This window comes from Mauremys reevesii, linkage group 4, assembly GCF_016161935.1.
Source record: "Mauremys reevesii isolate NIE-2019 linkage group 4, ASM1616193v1, whole genome shotgun sequence".
Taxonomy (NCBI): domain Eukaryota; kingdom Metazoa; phylum Chordata; order Testudines; family Geoemydidae; genus Mauremys; species Mauremys reevesii.
Genome location: NC_052626.1, coordinates 148,551,675 through 148,570,933, shown reverse-complemented (window position 1 = coordinate 148,570,933; position 19,259 = coordinate 148,551,675). Strand labels below are relative to the sequence as shown.

The window sequence follows — 19,259 nt, the reverse complement described above, 5'->3', positions numbered from 1 at the left end:
ACTGACGGCCAGGTGAGAGCGCCCCCTGCTGAGCCCCCACCCTGCTCCCTGCAGCCCAGCGCCCCCTGCTGAGCCCTCGCCTGCCCCCTGCAGCACAGCGCCCCTGCTGGCCCTCGCCCTGCTCCCTGCAGCCCGGCGCCCCCTAGCCCTGGGGCCAGCACTGACGGCCAGGGCAGTGAGTGCCCCCTGCTGTGTATAAGCAGTGCTGCCCCCTGCTGGAGGGGCTCGGGGCCCTGTGTGTTTGTGGCTCTCCCCACCTCGAGACGCCCTGCCCTGGGCCCTCTTTCCTGGGCTCGATGGAGTGGGGAGGTGGCTGCAGCCCTGAGATTTGCCCTTGCCCCCTGGGGTTAGCTAGACAGACAGGCAGCGCAGAAGGAAGGTCCGCTCCCGTGTGTGTGTGTGTGTGTGTGTGACCGCAAAGTGACAGCACATGTAGAGGGAGAGACTGATGGGGGGTGCGGGCTCCGTCATTCAAGGCTCTCAGAGCACTCGACACACACAAAAGAATGACTGGGGAGAGAACCCAGGAGTCCTGGCTCCCCGTCCCTCCTCCCCAACCCACACTCCCCTCCCAGAGCTGGGGAGAGAACCCAGGAGTCCGGACTCCCAGCCCCCCGCTCTAACCCACCCCACTCCCTTCTCGGAGAACCCAGGTTTCCTGGTACCCCAGCCATCCCATTTTAACTCACTCAACCCCATTAGTCTGAGAGAAAAACAAGACAGAGCTGACGGTGAAAGTGATACACAGAAGACAGGAAAGATGTTCAGACACCACCAGAGAAGCGCAGGGCCAGAAGGGTGAGTGGGGGACCACTAGCTACACTATATAAGGGGGGAGGAGCAACCTTTTCAGCTCAAGAACCCCTTTCTTGGCTTTAGCTGGGGTAAGGAGGTCTGACCCCCCCCCATGAGTCCGGTGTGTGACCCCCCTCTCCAGTCAATACCCCCAGCTGTAGGAAAAGCTATAGAGAGAACGGTGGGGAAGGCCCGGCCCTGATGCCATCTGGTGATGCTCGGCCAAGGCAGGTATGAAATCGGGCTGACAGGGGGGCTGCACGCTTGGTCCGAACGGCGGCACGGGCTGGGCCACGCCGGGCCCGCAAGGGACAGCTGGCGCGGAAGAGGTGCCAGGTGAGGACAGGGAGAGGTGGAGAAAGAGAAAGTGGCAGGGAGCTGAAGAGAGACTGAAAAGTACCGCGAGCCATTGAGAGTTGTAGAGAGACAGACAGAAAGTTGGAGAGGAACTTCTAGCGAGTCAGATAGAAAGTTGTCGAGAGCCGGACAGTTGGCTAGAGCCAGCGAGAAAGTTGGGGAGAGCCCAACAGGAAGTTGTTCGGAGCGGCAGCGCGGCAGCCAGAAAGGCGTGGAGAAAAGTGCAGCGAGCGAACACAACAAAAAGCCACCACAGAAACCATGAGAACAAAAGGAAAACAGACAACAGACGACAGGTGCTTTTGGAGTCTTTTCTTGTTTTGAACCCACACAGACCGAAGTTTTTTTTCTTTGTTTCATTCATTCATTGGTTTGGCTTTTTGTTTTTTTTCCCTCGTTCCAGATGAGAGCAGAACACAAGGCAGCGGAATAAAGGGCACACACCACAATCGCAGACCAGGTTTGGGGTTTTTTTTTTGGTCATTTTTTTATGTTTTAGTTGTTGTTTTTTTCATTAAAACATGCAAGCATTTTTTTTTCAAACCCGTGAGACAAAAGTTTTGCAGAGAAAAAATATGACAATTCCAGCCAAGCCAGGGATTAAGTCCTAAACCTTCCACAGGAGATGAAAAGATCTTGCGGCTCTTTCCCGGTTTTCTTTTTTTAGCACGGATTTCACCTGATAAATATTCATGCTTGCTGAGACCCATTGTGTGCGCCTATCGGGTTCTAGTGTGTGGTTATGTGGCTGCAACGAACGAGATGAAGAATGATTCTTTTTTCTTTTTAGTGTTAATTCCACCCCGATAGTTGAGCCCCCAAATATTTATTCTTGCCGAGACAAATTGTTTGGTCCTATGGGATTAAATCCTAATCTAGTTTGCTGGTGGAAGAGTTGTACTGGGGTGAATCTGACCGTTAATTTGGCAGAGGTATAACTGTGATCTTCCCCCGCTTTGGTAAATTCTGAAGTCTAAGCCTTGCTGGTGAATCTTCATTTTTTTCTAGGGAACAAGGAAGTTCAACCTGATATTTTTAAGCCACACTTGTGCTAGATTTGACTGCACGTTATCTCTGGGTACATCCAGACTACCTGGCGGATCGGTGGGTAGCGATTGATTTATCGGGGATCGCTATATCGCGTCTCATCTCGACGCGATCTATCGATCCCCGAATGTGCTCCCGTTGACTCCGGAACTCCACCAGAGGCCGTGATCCCGCACCGTGAGGACGGGAGGTAAGTCAAAATAAGCTACGTCGAATTCAGCTACAGTATTCCCGTAGCTGAAGTTGCGTATCTTACATCGACCCCCTCCTCCCCCTCAGGGTAGACCAGGCCTCCAAGAGGCAACAGGAGCCCCAGCGGCTGAGAGGTGAAACCAAATTCAGACCGGGAACAAGGGACACATTTTTCACGGCAGGGTGGCCAACTCTGGAGATTTTCGTTGCCACTCTCACGAGAGCTGGCACTCGTTCTAAAGCCCCGGTGTCGTGTGATGACGGGGGAATCTCAGCTGTCAAATTGTTGTTTAAAATCCAAGTTTTGAGTTGACAGAAACGCCCCAAAGTGCAGTGTTAGCAAAATGGAAGGGCGATAACCTAACATTTGGTATATTTTAAAGCTGATCTCATGGGCTTTCAAGGCTCAGTGTCAGCAACATGAAAGATGCAACAGATTCTCCATAGCTTGGCATCATTTAGCTTGACGTTGGCTGTGTCTCCACGGGCTACCCTCTTGCTCAAACTCAAGGTAATGCAGAAATCATGGGGGGAGGGGGGTGGGCGGGGAAATTCTCTGAGTTGTGTCAGACTGGATGATCTCTTCGGGCCTTTAATGTCTAATGAAATGAAACGTCTGCATTCTGCATATACACAATCAAACTATCTGAAAAGCCTGGCTGGTGAGTCTCTGTTAGCAAAACCACGCCTGGAGTTAAAAGATCTGGGTTGTTTTAAACCATTGCCTTGCTAAAGATGTGCTTTAGACAAATGTAAATCACGGGGTGAAGTTCAGGGTGAAACTCTCTGGCTCGTGCTATGCAAGAGGACAGATTAGATCGCCCGTTTGAGGGGGGGAAGGCTTAGCAGTTAGCCGCTGGCTTTAACGAAGCACATTAGGACAGACATTGAAAACCGGAAGAATCGGACAATTCATTTGCTTTCGAATGAACAAAAAGAGAAAGACGTCAAACAAATAGATTCAAAAAATCAGAAGCAAACGCCCAGAAGTGACTCTCGAACGCTCCGTGCCCAGGCTGGGGGTGGGAGGGAAAAGCGCATTCAGAGGGAAAAAAGCAACTCAGCAGGCAAAAGGAAATGACCCGTCGGGCTCCTCAGTTAATATTTACACACAGGAGAAGGGATGGAAAGAATAAATGGCAAAATAGACCCAGAGGAAGGGAAAGGGGGCGGGGGTGGGGTGTTCCTGTTCATGAATGGGGCCTGGGATCCTGCTGAAACCGACTTGCCCATTGAAACTGATGGGGCTTTGAATGCCTTTAACTCGCTGCGCGTGCTTACATCTGAAGCCAGGCCTTGTTCTCGTTAAGTCCTTCGCTAAAGCAAGCCGGCCCATGGACCCCGACGGATCGACGCCCGGCCCAGATTTACACGAAGCAGCCAAGGGAGCATTGAGTCCGATCCGGAGGCAGAGACGCTCCGAAAGGAAGCGGTGGATTGGCCTGGAACGTCAGCGCTAGATTGGCCGCGCCAGCCAGCCACAGGTTTTTAGGCTCCGGGCAGGGATCCGAGATGCTCGAAAGTCCACTGACTCTTCCCGCTAGTCGGCAGGTCGGCATCTCAAAGGCAGGCTCACGTGCCGTGCTGAGCAGGGATGGATTTGGGTGCACAGGGCCGGAGAGGCGATGGCAGCAAATCCATCCCGTTTGTGCTCTAGCCGAATCAGCGCCCGCACGCACAAAGGTGAAGCCTGTCGTGTGTTTATAAAATCCAGATCCTCGACTGTGGTTCCGCTCATTTCCACGGACGTCAAGGAAGTCAGGAGCCTAAATAGCGTTGATGATCGGGGCCCAGCACGGCCATCGCAGTCATCCCCATGCTGGCTGCTTTGTTAAATCCAGGGCCGCGCAGAGATCTGTTGGCGTTCATGGGCGCGCCTCACACGGACGAGGTGACGGGGTCAGGAGGGCCAGCTGACATTTTCACGAATGACTTGGCTAATGGAGTGGAGAGTGCGCTATTCAATTTGCAGCTGACCCGAGCCGGGAGGGGTGGAGGACAGGATTCGAATTCAAAACGCCCTCGACGAATTGGAGAATTGGTCTGTAGCCAGCACCGGGAGGTTCGATACAGACGCGTTCAAAGTACTTCACTCAGGAAGGAAAAAATCGAACGCACCGCTACAAAACGGGGACTAAGTGGGTAGGGGGTCAGGCGGCTGGAAAGGCTCTGGGGGTGACAGTGGGTCACAAATTGGAGCTGAATCAGCAACGGGATGTAGTTGTGAAAAAAGGCAAATGACGAAGATCATTCTGGGGTGTATGAACATGCATGTCGTAGGTACAGGCATGTCGTAGGTAAGACACAGAAGGTGATTGTCCCGCTCTGCTCGGGCCTCAGCTGGAGTCCTGTGACTTTAGACCAGACGGGGACAAATTGCAGAGAGTCCGTAGGAGAGCAACAGAAATGAGAAAAGGTTTAGAAAACCTGACTTACGAGGGAAGGTTATGGGGTTTGTGGAGTGGAATCCTCCACCCTGGATCCTCAGGGGGAAGGACGCTGGTTCTTGGGGCGCTCCTGGGGGGCCTGGCTGAGCTGGGGGCTAGAGAAGGGGGTGATACGTTCTTCACCCAGTATATACCCTGTCCATGAGGAATGAAAGCAGCTCTCCACCTTCACAGCCGTGGGAGGTGAGTTCGTATCAAGCTGGCCATGAAGGGGTGTGTCTCTGTGTCTCTGGGTGTGAAATGCTGCCCTCTGCTGGAAGAAATCAGGCCTGGTGTGTGCAAGCCCGCACGTGCGTTTTGCACGCCGCCCCCTCCGCCTCCCAGAATTGGTTCACTCTACGGGTGGGCGGGTGCGTTTGCACCACCGCTCACTACTGTACATCCTCAGCTCCCTATGTACGTGTGGATGCGTGTGATGTGGTGCTATTTAACCGACCAAAACCAGCTCGCAGCTCCGATCTGGAACAAAACCTTGGTTCCTCTCAGGTTGAGAGAGAGGGAAGGGAAAACTCTTTCGATCCAAAACGGAGCAAATAATACAGGACAGGGATGGGAAAATAGAGGGGCGATAAATCCAGACAGGATCCCAGGTCATGCGGTGATTGGAAAACGAATTTATTTTGGCAGTTCTTTGATATGTTTTCAAGCAGCGAAAGGAGGGACATGTCAGTGGGGGTTTTTTTAGTTAATTTGTCTTTTTAAAAATGTTTTAGTGCCACACAGACCGAAAAGGAAGAGACCGGAAGTGGAAACAGGAAAGGGAGGAAGGAAAGAAAAATGAAGAGGTTATTTGTCTGTTTGTTTCTTAGCAAACACACCACAGATTACAGGAAAACAGCCCACACGGAAACAATACACAGCTCAATACCCCAAAAGGGAAGTCGAGGGACATCGACAACGTAGTAGGAATTTTTCTCCCGCATTTGTTTTGTTTTTTTAGTCCTTTTTAACGGCTTTTTTTTTGTTCACTTTTGTGTTTTGTTTAAAAAAGATCAAAAAATCTAAGTTTGGTTTGTTCTTTTTTTCCCCTTTTTCGGAAGGTGGGCTGGAAATGCAGACATGGTGGAATGGAGGTTGTGTAGGTAGGTACAGGTGTTGTGAGCACACACATGGAACACACACTATATATCACGGCTAGACCCTGGGACCAAGCCGCAGCTGATGTGAATTGTTAGTGGTGCTAAATCCACGGAACTATCGTCATTTGTACGAGCTGTGAATCTGGCTCGGTGTGTGTGTGTGTGTCTAGTATATTTTGACACGCTATACACAGGTATATAGTATATTTGTGATATATGTGTGTATACATAGTTACACACATATATAGTATAGCTACTATATATATGGGAATGTAGATATACACTTATACATAAAAGGACACACAGGATATTTTATATATATATATGTGTGTGTGCATATATATGCATATAAAAAGGTAGATAAACATCTATAGTAAATTTACTAGAGATGTATGTGTGTATTTATTTATATACAACATATATATTATACACACAGTAAATATATAATGCATAGATTTTTATATAAAGATAGATATAGACATGTATAGTATATTTCCTACATGTATGTATGTGTGTGTGTGTATATAAATCTAAATATCTACACATATATCTATGTATATATCTATATATGATATATAGATATGAGATGAGATATAGATATAGTAAATATACATATTGTCCACGTATTATATATGCGTATTTATATTGATATATACATATATATGCACATACACAGATATGTAAGAAATATACTGTCTGTACACACATAATAAATATGCTGTAGATGTGTCTTTATGTATCTTTATTTATATATAGAAATATAAACATAAATATTAAATATCCTATCGAGGTGTGTAGTTACCTTTAAATATAAATATCTACACTCAGACATACAGATATATAGGCCATATACTATAGATGTGTCTGTCTAGCTATACTCATACACACTAAATATGCTGTATACGTGTGTATCTTTATATATCTTATATATATATATATACACACATACACATAATATAAATATTAAATATATGATAGAGGTTTAATTAAATATTCCATATTTAATAGTTGTGTTTATATACACACATCTATAATATATTTAATACATCCACATATACAGACATCTAAAGTATATTTAATATTTGTTTATACACACACAGACATATATACATACACATCTATAGGATATTTAAGATGCATATATACACATATATACACACATGCACATCTATCTACCCATCTATCTATCTATCATGGTACATATCCATACCCATCGCCTCCAATATATTCTCGCACCCACTGGGCGAGATCCCCAGCTGGTATAAAACTACCATCACTTCTTTGCCTTCAGTGGAGCAAAGCTGAATGACACCAGCTGGGACCTGGCCCCATTCCATGCCCACTCCACTTGTACAGTATATTTGGTGTGTCTGTATGTGCTCTGCACAGCACAATGCTCCTCACTCTTCTCCCCAATCTAGACAGGATGCCCCCACTCCCAGTCAGAGAGCGGCCCGGTGAGACCCACCTCAAATACAGCAGGTTGTCTTGGTGTGACCAGGATTTAGCTACGGCTACACCGACAGCTGTGTCTATAGCCACTGAGCGAGACACTCAAACACACATAGATAGTATACACCGAATGTATCTCGATCTAGCTACCTATCCACAGGATATCGTTTTATAGAGCGTAACTAGAACTAGTTATGTAGCCTAACTAGAACTAGAACGAAATGGGGGTATAATATTTGAGATGTTTACAATGGTGCTGGCAAGCCATTGTTACTGAAGACTACCATAGTATTTTTCTCAAAGAGATGCTATTTGGATATCCATTTATATATATATTTGCGTGTATATGTGTATATCTATATCTATAGATATACACATACACACACACAAAATCACAAATATCTATATATATGCACACACACATACACAATCACAAATATACATATATACACACAATCACAAATATACACACACACACAAAATCACAAATAAATAAATACACACCTATGCATATATATATAGCTAGATACACATAGGTTAATGTATACTATATGCAGCATGCAGAAATGTGTTGTGTATAGCGTGTGTGTGAATACACACACGTATATAAATAGAAATACACACAGATACTGTATATATGTGTGTGTGTGTGTGTGTGCGCACGCACCCACGTATGCTATAAAACGCAACAGTGTGACACAGTAGTCAGGAAGACGACCTAGTGGGTAAGGACGAGGTATGGGGACAGAATTATGCCGCCCCATTGCTGGGACATTGGGAAGTAGGATTCCTGGGCAGCAGATGGTCAGGGATGATTGTGCCCCAGTTGGGTATGGGCTAGATGGGTCCTGGTGTGGTGTCTCCTCATGGCCTGACGACTGATCACCCCTCCATCTGGGGTGAGGGACCGGCCACAGTCCCCCCATGTGGTTTGGAGCAGGCTAGTCCCTTCGTCGATGCCTATTCCCTCCCGACGCCAAAGCTCACAGTGGCGTTTGGCCACAAGATAGCTCCACCGTAGGGTGCCTTGAAGACTGTTAATACCCAGGTGTGGCTGACATTGATCTGGGATAACCCCCGCCCCCTCGCCCCACTCTCCCTACAGCATCCCAGAGTAATTGCCCCAGATACTTGTAGGGATACTCTGGTGTACTAGAGTAATGAACCCCAATACGATAGTGACATGGCAGTGTTTGGGGCTATTACTCCAGAATGCTGCAGTGTTCTTTGGGAGGACTAGCAGTTGGAGATACATTATTATTCTAGTATTTTTATCATGGCATACTCGGGAGCCATAAATACTCCAATTTCTTTAGTATTTTACAAGGGTATATTTGGGACCGGTTATTACTCCATGTTACTCCATGATTTTCTGAGGGTGTGTTAGGGAGACACTATTATTTTAAATTACTATGGCATTATTATAAACATGTATTTGGGGTTACTATTCTTAGAGAAGCATCTTTTTTTAAGAAAACAAGACTAATCTAGAGTACTATTTGCTTCCACAGTGTGTTTGGAAGATATTATTACTCTAAATTAGTCTAGAAGTGTGTTTGGGAGCCACTATTAATTAGCTTACTATTTCCAGAAGTTTAGTGTATACAAATGCTAGCATAATCTAGAGTGAGCCTAGTTTCCAAACTGTATTGGCAAGCCACGGTTACTCTAGATTACTCTAGTATTCTTACAAACATGTGTTTTGGAGTCCTGAGTACTTTATATCGTTGTAATATTTTATAAGTGGTTTTTTTCGGGGAGCCATTATTACTCATAATTACTCTAGTATTCTTATAAGTGTGTGTTTGAGAACCATAGATTACTATTGAATTTTTTCAAGGCTATATTTAAGTGCCACTATTACACTATATACTCCAGGGTCTTTATAAGAGTGCCATATTTGGATATTCATTATTACTCTGGACTACCGCAGTATTTTGCAAAGCTATACTATTTGGGATCGAGTATTGCTTTAGATTACTGCAGCAATCAAATATAGCCAGTATTACTCTAGATTAATCTCACATTTGTATAACTGTGCAGTATTTGGACATCCGTTATTACTCTAGCATTTTTATAACAGGTATAGTATTTGGGGAGCCATTATTGCTTTATAATATTGTATTATTTTCTCCAGAGGAACAATATTTCAGCATTCACTATTACTCTATATTGCCTCAGTGTTTTCCTTACGGGTGAATTCTTTGGAAAACAGTAACATTCTAGAGTACTGCAGTATCTTTTATAAGGGTGTAATATTTGGAGGGCCGGTAATACTGTAGTATATTATAGTATTTTTTTCCAAATATAAAATAAAAAGGTAGAGTATTTAGACATCCATTATTAATTTACAGTAATCTAGCATTTTTGTAAGAATGTTGTATTAGGAAAACTACCATTCCTCTGGAATACTGTAGTATTTTTTAGCTATGTATTGCTTGGCTATCCAGTATTACTTCTGCAATATTTTTTCAGGGGCATAATATTTGGACATCCCTTATTACTCTGTACTATAATTGTATTATCCGGAGAGCTCTTACTAATATACTCCAGTGCAATATTTTTATATGACTGTAGTATTTAGGTTTCATTGTTATTAAATATTCTATTCCAGGGGTTCTCAACCTTTTTCTTTCTGAGACCCCACAAACATGCTATAAAAACTCCAAGAACTGGTTTTCGGCATTAGGGGGTTGCAAGCAGGGCAGTTGCCCAGGCCCCACCCCACAGGTTGCTCAGGCTTCAGCCCCATGCAGTGGGACTTGGGCTTTCTGCCCTGGGCCCCAGCAAGTCTAACACTGGTCCTGCTTGGTGGACCCCCTGAAACCTGCTCGTGGCCCCCCAGAGGGCCCAGACCTCTGGTTGAGAACCACTGCTGTATTCTATGATTCTTTTTAAACGAGGGTATAATATTTGAGATGTTTACAAGCCATCGTTACTGAAGACTACCATAGTATTTTTCTCAAAGAGATGCTATTTGGATATCCATTTTTACTCCACATTACTTTAATATATTTATAAAGGACGTATTTACTTGGCCACATACTCTCACTCCAGAATACTGTATTTTTTCGTTTCTTAGGCATAATGTTGCATATTCAATATTACTCTGTATATCGCTAGTATTTTTAAATAAATGTGTAGTACTGGTACCAAGCCATTATTACTCTAGAATACTGCAGTATTTTTCCACAGACATACAATTTAGCATCTATTACTAATAATTACCGGTCATTACTGTATAGTATTCAAGCAATTTTATAAAGGTGTAGGATTTGGGCAGCACTATTAGTCTAAAATACTGTGGGATTTTCCTCCCCAGAAACCTGTATGCCCAGTATTTTTATATTACCTGAATGTATTATAAAGGGTGTAATATTTGGATAGCCATTATTACTCTGTATTGCTGCAGAATTATTGTAAGGCTGTAGTATGTGGGAGCCCTCATTTTTCTAGTATTTTATATGGGTTTTGCATTTTGGGGAGCCATTATTACTCTAGTATTTTACAAGAGTTTAGTTTTTGGGAACTGTTATTACTTTAGTATATTATTCTAGTGTTTTATAGGGGTGTGGTGTTTGGGAGTACTTATACTCCAGTATTTTGTGAGGGCTTAGGTTGTAGGAGCCAACATTACACTAAGACACCACAGCAATATCCTTCTTAAGGCTGCTGTATTTGAGATCATGTATTACTGTTATTACCCTCAAATACTGTGTCATTTTCCTTGTCAGTGTACATTATTCAAGTATATTTTACAATGGCACAGTATTGTTACTCTGGAATAGTGTAATACTGATAATTAATAACTTAATAATATTTTTTGTTCATAGCTGCTCTCATGCAAAGGAGGAGCTGAACTTTTGGATCTCCCCATCTGGAATACCGGAGTATTCTTTGATTTTGTAGTATTTCTGTAGTAATGCTCTTTTTTTTTTCAATAACACCTGACATAGTGGCAACCATTCCTGGCATGTGGAATTGGAAATAGGCATGAGCTGGGATAGCCATGTGCTTCCCCAAGTCAAGTATACTGGAGTATCTTTAGAAACTGGAGTATTTTGTAGTGATGGGGGATGACTTAATCTGGATAGTTTTAACACTCTTACATACTGTCATATTGCTACTCCAGTATTCATGGCTACTGTAGTATCAGTGCTCTAGCATTCTTGCTAGTGTAGCATAAATACTCCACTATTCCAGGATCCGGCAGTAGAAGCAGTTTGGGTTCTTGGGCACTGTAGTAGCATTGCTCTAGTACACCTGGATACAGTAACATTGCTATTGAAGTATTCGGCGATACGACAGCATTCCTTGGAACTACAGTATTTGTACTCTGGCATTTTTGATACTGTAGCACCGATACTGTAGCATCGATACTGTAGCATTGGAGTCTGCTGTAGCATTCCTCTATACACTAATACTAGTACTCTAGTATTCCTGGATACTGCAGGACTAGTATGTTACTATTAGTATTTTCGGATAGTGCTTCATTCATATTCTGGTATAACTGGATGCTCTTGAATTCCTCAGTGCTCTAGTATCAACACCGTTTTCTGTTCCTCTAGTATTTTATGTAGCAGTCTGTTTCCCTCCGACAATGACTGACTGGTAATCATTCTGATATTCCTTAATATTTGAGTACTGATATTGCAATATTTTGCTGCTCTAGCGTTTCATATAATTCTCTGGTATTTTTTCCATAGTGATTGATGGGTAACTACGCCTATTTTCCTCAGTGGGCTGGTATTGACACTGCAATATTCAGCTACTGAGGTATTTCCTAGAATAAACTGGTATTTTTCATAACAGCTGATTGGTAACCACTCTGGCATCCCTTAGCATTCTAGTATTGACAGTTTTCCATGTATTATACTGGTATTTTTCCCCCCCTACTACTGGCCACACCATCCCCAGCAGAACCCAAAACAAGACAGCATCAACAAAGGACAGATCACCACCCCGTCCCTCCAGGCTAACCCCGGATGTGAAGAGGAACCGGAGCGTTTGGGTCACTGTGAACCCAAAGGTTGGTTATGAGCCAATCCACGCCCTCCTGCCAGGGGTCAGGGATGTCGGCCGATCTGGAGAGAACCCAGGTATCCGGGGGATGGAGAGATGGATGGAAAGATGGCGGAGAACAAGAAACTTAGATTTGCTGACCCCCAAGGAGTGTATGTATAGGTAGCTGGAACATGTGCTGTTATATCCATTGCATGTACAAGTTTTCTTTAAATTATTATTATATTATTATTATAATTTTTTTTTGCTTTGATTTACAACCCCAGAGTCCCCCCGATTGTGGAAGCGAGAACTACCCCAAGGACCACGCAACAAATTATAATCATAATTTTCTTCTACATTACCCCAGGGATCCAGGAAGCGAGAGAGAGAGAGAGAAGAAGAGATGTTAATGGCTAGCTTAATACTTTCATGGCTGGACTGGGCACCAGCAAGACAACAAGCAGAGCGAGTGAGATCGTTAGCTGGTGGAAATCACCGGAGCTACATGGATTCACACCTGCTCGGGATCGGGCCCCACTGACCCCAATGGAGCGACGGTCGAGTGACCCCAGCTGGGATCTGGCCCCATTGACCCCAATGGAGCGACAGCCAAGTGACCCCAGCTGGGATCTGCCCCATTGACCCCAATGGAGCGACGGCCGAGTGACCCCAGCTGGGGATCTGGCCCCACTGACCCCAATGGAGCGATGGCCGAGTGACCCCAGCTGGGATCTGGCCCCACTGACCCCAATGAAGCAACGTCCGAGTGACCCCAGCTGGGGATCTGGCCCCATTGACCCCAATGGAGCGATGGCCGACTGACCCTTGCTGGGGATCGGGCCCCACTGACCCCAATGGAGCGACGGCCCCGTGACACCAGCCGTTCTTATTTATTTACCTTGAACAAAAAGGTGATTTATTAAATCACCATCAATCTACAGAGTAAGGAAAAGAACTCAGGAGTCCTGGCTCCTATTTCCTCAGGCTCCATCCTGTTAGACCCCACTCCCCTCTTAGAACCAGGACCAGAACCCAGGGGTCCTCAGTTCCTTAGATCTCTCCATCTCCTGCTGGAAACCAAGGGTGTCCCTGCCCCTCGTGTTCACTCGGAGCGTCATTCCTCTCCCGCTCTCAGACTCATCACATCTGTTTATTCACAGTGCCAGGTAGCAGTCTGACAGAGATCCCTCATTGCTCTGCCAAGGGAGGTGGGGCTGGGATAGCAGGGGCTGCATGTCGGGAGTGAGGGGCACCGGCAGAGCTGGAGGTGCGGGGGAGGCCAGGGCTGGGCTAGCAGGGGCTTCGTGTCAGGAGTGAGGGGCACCGGCAGAGCTGGGGGTGCGGGGGAGGCCAGGGCTGGGCTAGCAGGGGCTGCGTGTCGGGAGTGAGGGGCACCGGCGGAGCTGGGGGTGCGGGGGAGGCCAGGGCTGGGCCAGCAGGGGCTGCGTGTCGGGAGTGAGGGGCACCGGCGGAGCTGGGGTGCAGGGGAGGCCAGGGCTGGGCTAGCAGGGGCTGCGTGTCGGGAGTGAGGGGCACCGGCGGAGCTGGGGTGCAGGGGAGGCCCGGGCAGGGCTAGCAGGGGCTGCGTGTCGGGAGTGAGGGGCACCGGCGGAGCTGGGGGTGCGGGGGAGGCCAGGGCTGGGCCAGCAGGGGCTGCGTGCCGGGAGTGAGGGGCCCCGGCGGCGCTGGGGTGCTGGGGAGGCCAGGGCTGGGCCAGCAGGGGCTGCGTGTCGGGAGTGAGGGGCACCGGCAGAGCTGGGGTGCGGGGAGGCCAGGGCTGGGCTAGCAGGGGCTGCGTGTCGGGAGTGAGGGGCACCGGCGGAGCTGGGGGTGCGGGGGAGGCCAGGGCTGGGCTAGCAGGGGCTGCGTGTCGGGAGTGAGGGGCACCGGCGGAGCTGGGGGTGCGGGGGAGGCCAGGGCTGGGCTAGCAGGGGCTGCGTGTCGGGAGTGAGGAGCACAGTCAGAGCTGTGAGTGTGGGGGAGGCCAGGGCTGGGCTAGCAGGGGCTGCGTGTCGGGAGTGAGGGGCACCGGCGGAGCTGGGAGTGCGGGGAAGCCCAGGGCTGGGCTAGCAGGGGCTGCGTGTCGGGAGTGAGGGGCACCGGCGGAGCTGGGGGTGCGGGGGAGGCCAGGGCTGGGCTAGGAGGGGGCTGCATGTCGGGAGTGAGGGGCACCGGCGGAGCTGGGGGTGCAGGGGAGGCCAGGGCTGGGCTAGCAGGGGCTGCGTGTCGGAAGTGAGGGGCACCGGCGGAGCTGGGGGTGCGGGAGGCCAGGGCTGGGCTAGCAGGGGGCTGCGTGTCGGGAGTGAGGGGCCCCGGCGGAGCGGGGGGTGCGGGGGAGGCCAGGGCTGGGCTAGCAGGGGCTTCCTGTCGGGGTGTGGGGCACCGGCGGAGCTGGGGGTGCTGGGGAGGCCAGGGCTGGGCTAGCAGGGGCTGCGTGTCGGGAGTGAGGGGCACCGGCGGAGCTGGGGGTGCGGGGGAGGCCAGGGCTGGGCTAGCAGGGGCTGCGTGTCGGGAGTGAGGGGCACCGGCGGAGCTGGGGGTAAGGGGGGGGCAGGGCTGGGCTAGCAGGGGCTGCGTGTCGGGAGTGAGGGGCACCGGCGGAGCTGGGGGTAAGGGGGGGGGCAGGGCTGGGCTAGCAGTGTTTCAGGAGCCAGGGGACGTGCAGGCCAAGATGGAAGGGAGTGGACAGACTGTGTTAAAAATAGAAAGCGGCTGCCACACACAAAATTAGTGAAGCATGTGGTGTGGAGAGGCCTTGGGGATGGAGTGATGGAGAGAGAGAGACAGGAGCAGGGAAGTGTCTCCATCTCTGCTGGGGGAGGAGGCTCTCGGGGATGACCTGCCTCGGGGGGGGGGGGGGAGGGATTTGTGGATGGATTTCTGTGGGGTCTCAGCCTCTTTCCTCAGCTGAAGGGGGTTCATTACAGAGCAGGTTGGGTTCACCCCCCTGCCCCATCCCCGCACTCACCCTCCGAGCCTTGCTCTGGTATTTTACAGCTTTCTTGGTGTCGGACACAGCTCTTTCCACGTAGTCAACGGAGTGCTCCACGTTGTACTCAATGCGGTCAATCATCTCCCCCTGAAACAGAGAGCCCAGGTGAGAGGTGAACCCGCAGCTTAGGGAATGGGACCCGGGGTCGTTCCCCTGTAGGGGGCGTCAGCTCCAAAATGGGACTGGCTTGCTCAAGGGGGCAGGGAATGGGACATGGGGCCCTTCCCCTCCAAGGGGGGGGGCTGTGAGTCAGGCGTGAATTTTATTTGAAAGCTATTCTGAGTCTTGTATGCAATGAGCTTCATGAGTCTCAGTCCAGATTCTCATGGGAGAAGAGTCCCCATCACAACATCACAAGGGGGCCCTGGCTGGCAGCCCTTTGGAGAGAAGCCAACAGCTGAATTGGAAATCTAGGTACCTTGTTGCGAACTTAAAAATGCAAACCACTGACACCTTTGCAGGCCCTGATGGACTCTGCAAACGAGCCCCATTTAGTGCTTCCTGGGTGCCAGAACCTTTAAAAGATTGGTGAGTCTGTTTCAGAACTTGTAACGCTGTACATTCTGGAACCTAGAACGTGCACTCTGGATCCACTGATGTTCTAAAAGAGTTCTAGAGTGGACCGTCACCTTACGGTAGGGTGTAAGATAGAGAACCCACCATCTGGGGACTCTCTCTAGCACTCTTCCTGGCCCCAGAGGGTTGGAACTCTGTGGGTTCTAGATGGCAGAACACAGGCAGCTATGAGTATCTTCAGAAGCATCACCATCCAGATCTCTCTGGGTTCTAGACTGGGAAGCCCATCTGACTGTCAAGTGCCCTGCATTGCAGAATGCATTATGTTCTCGACCATTGCTCATGTCTTCCATGATCCAGAACTCTAACTGTTATGTAATGCAAAAGACCTCCAAGGTTTGAGTGGCTCAAAGGACTGAGAACTTGGCTAGCCCTGAAATGCTGAAGCCAACCATGGGCTCTGAAATCAAGAACTTTATGGGTTCTAGACTGCAGCATACAGGTTACATAATCAAGAACCCTGCATGTTCTAGACCATGGACACACAGATTCATGAAGCTGTCAGGTTGAGGTAATAATCTCAGGGGTTCTAGGTTATAGTACCCTGTAAATTATGGGCCATATTTCATGGGTTCCATGATACAGAACTTTCTAGGTTTTCTAGCGCAACATCTAAGTTCTAAGGTGCAGAAGGCTGTGGATTCTAGATAATAGTTCATTTCTGGATTTATCATACGTGAATGTCCATAATGCATGGATTCCATAATTCAGAACACAGCGAGTCCTAGACTGTTGCATTTAGGTGCAGAAGTCTGTTGGATGCAGAAAGCATCTAGATATTAATATCATGGGTCCAAGGTACAGCAACATTCTAGAGCATAGCTCATGGGCTCCATGATCTAGAATTCTGCTGGTTGGAGATTCATTTCTGGGTTCCATGATACAGATAGCTGCAGGTTCTAGACTATCACTCTTGAGTGCTAAAATGCAGAATGCTCTCCACTTGAGGTAATAATCTCCTGGGTTCCACACTATAGAATCCTACACGTTCCAGATCATATCAGATGAGTTCATTGATCCAGAACTCTCTTGGATCTGGGAAAAACACATGGGTTCTAAGATGCAGAAGACTGTGGATAATAGCTTATGGGCCCCAAGGTTTGGAACCCTGGAACATAGCTAATGGGTTCCACGATCCAGAACTCTTCAGGTTCTAAAGTACATGGGTTCTAGGTTGCAGATGACTGTGGGCTTTAGATAATAGCTCATGGGTCTCAAGGTCTAGAACCCTGTATGTTGTAGACCACAGCGCATGGGTTCCACAGTCTAGAACTCCTTAGGTTCTAGCCTACAGTATATGGTTTTATGATGCAGAAGGCTGTGGACTGTAGATAATATGTGCTGAAGGTTCAGAACCCTGCAGGTTCTAGGCCAGAGTTTCCCTGATGGTGTGCTGTCAGGCCTGAACAGGGGTGCCAAGGAATTTTTTGAAAAACTACAAAGGGGGGGAAGCTGCCTTCTGATTGGTCATCTACCTCACTGACCTGCCTCCTCCAGGGGTGGAGCAACAATCAGAGCTCAATATCCCTCTCTTTTCCCCTCTCCTTCTGTGTGAGCAATGGCTCAGCTCCTCTGCCTCTCCTCTTCCCTCCTACAGATGCCAGCTGAGGGCGGGGCAGGGTAGGGAAGAGCCCCTGGAGCTCAAGTTGTGCCACGGCAGAGAAAAGGTTGGGAACCACTGGTCTAGACCATTGTTTATGGGTTCCACAATCTAGAACTCTTTGGGTTCTAGATTATAGTGCATGGTTTCTATGCTGCAGAAGGCTGTGGGCTGTCGAAAATAGTTCCTGGGCTCCAGGGTCCAGAACTCTGCAGGTGCTAAACCACAGCTCACGTGCTCCACCATCCAGAACTCTGCAGATTCTAGGCTGAAGCCCACTCTAGATCCAGAACACTGCAGGTTCTAACCTGGCTCTCCACCAACATAGCCATGTCCACAAACATGTCGTGCAGCTCACGGATACTGGTTTCCAGTTTGATGATCTCATTATGTCGGGTCTCGATCTCGTTCAGAGCCTGTTTCGTCATCTGTGAGTCCATTTTGATCTGTGGAAGCAGAAGGGAGTCTGGATGATAGAAACAAGCATCCCTTCCATCCCCACAGGGCCTTCTAGTGCTCACCCATTGCTGAAATGCAGTCACCTCTGGGGTGGGGCAGCAGGGGATGGGGATGGCCTGCCCTGTGCTGAAATGCAATTGTCTCCAGTGGCACAGCGCCCCCTAGTGCCGCACTGGGCTATTGACTTGGGAACATGGGGAGCCCTGTTTCGGGTGACATCCCAGGCTGACACTTACATCATCAGTGAAAATAGCCAGTTTGCCGCTCTCCAGCATGTCTTCGAGCTCTTCGTTGGTGGTTGTCCGGCCAGCTGTGAAGGCGATAGAAGGTCAGTGGCCTTGGCCTATTGCTCCAGGGCTGATGGAAGCAAAATCCCGCTCCCTGCAGCACAGCGGCCCCCTAGTTCCACCCTGACTGCAAAGGAACAGTGCCCCCTACTGAGCTCTGTTCCCTGCAGCACAGCGCCCCCTAGTGCCGTATTGGGACACTGGGACCAGCACTGATTGCCAGGGGAGAGCGCCCCCTGCTGAGCCCCTGGCCCGCTCCCTGCAGCACAGCGCCCCCTAGCGCCGCACAGGGGCACTGGGGTCACTCAGCACGTTGAGGGTGTGCGAGCCCACACATACACACATAGGGCCCTGATTCCCACCAGCAGGGGGCAGTGCCGCTCTCTCTCTTACACACACACACACAGCTTCCCCATGCAAAGGCCCCGCCCCCATCCAAACCTACTTATCTCCAATTGCCTCTGGATCCGATCCTTGCAGCGGTCCCGGTATTTGGACTGGGTGGCGTTGTACTCCGTCATCACCTCCACGAACTTACGGGATAGGGTGGAGTGCTGGGGGGAGGGGGCGGGGAAGGGAGACACCATGAGAGACGCAGAGCGGCCGGGGGGAATTATTTTTTGGGGGGTCCCTTCGGTGGTGGAAGCTTGTGGCGCTGACTGAGATTGCAAGTGATCCGCCCTTGACTTAGTGGAGGGAGGGATGCGGGGAGCTGTGACGGGAGAGAGCTGGAGAGGGAAGGGATGGAAGAGCGAGGATGGCTCTGGAAGTTGATGATGCTGAGGCTGGGGCTTCAGGAGGGAGGGATATTGGGGGTGGGGAGACGGAGGGATACCTGTGTCTGGGTGGGATGAGGGAGGAAGGATACATGTATCTGGGGAGGCAAGGGTGCGGGATACCTGTGTTGGGGAGGGCGAGGACGGAGGGATGCCTGTTTCTGGGAGGCGGGTGAGGGCGGAGGGATACCTGTTT

The 19,259-nt window shown here is 48.9% G+C and overlaps 1 protein-coding gene across 2 annotated transcripts in view; it reads right to left on the bottom strand.

Annotated features, from left to right (window-relative positions):
- The window catches only part of STX1B (syntaxin 1B), a 53,881-nt gene that overhangs the window by 13,061 nt on the left and 21,561 nt on the right, over positions 1-19,259 (bottom strand). Inside the window, exons 6-10 of one of the 2 annotated variants that reach the window (XM_039536741.1) lie at positions 18,733-18,841; positions 18,237-18,310; positions 17,850-17,987; positions 15,342-15,452; positions 12,481-12,726 (exon numbers count right to left, since the gene is read on the bottom strand). In XM_039536741.1, coding sequence (XP_039392675.1) covers positions 12,646-12,726; positions 15,342-15,452; positions 17,850-17,987; positions 18,237-18,310; positions 18,733-18,841 — 513 coding nt within the window. In that variant the 3' untranslated portion in view covers positions 12,481-12,645. Of the gene's footprint in view, positions 1-12,480; positions 12,727-15,341; positions 15,453-17,849; positions 17,988-18,236; positions 18,311-18,732; positions 18,842-19,259 lie in introns of those variants that run through there. The other variant, XM_039536742.1, reaches the window with a different exon arrangement.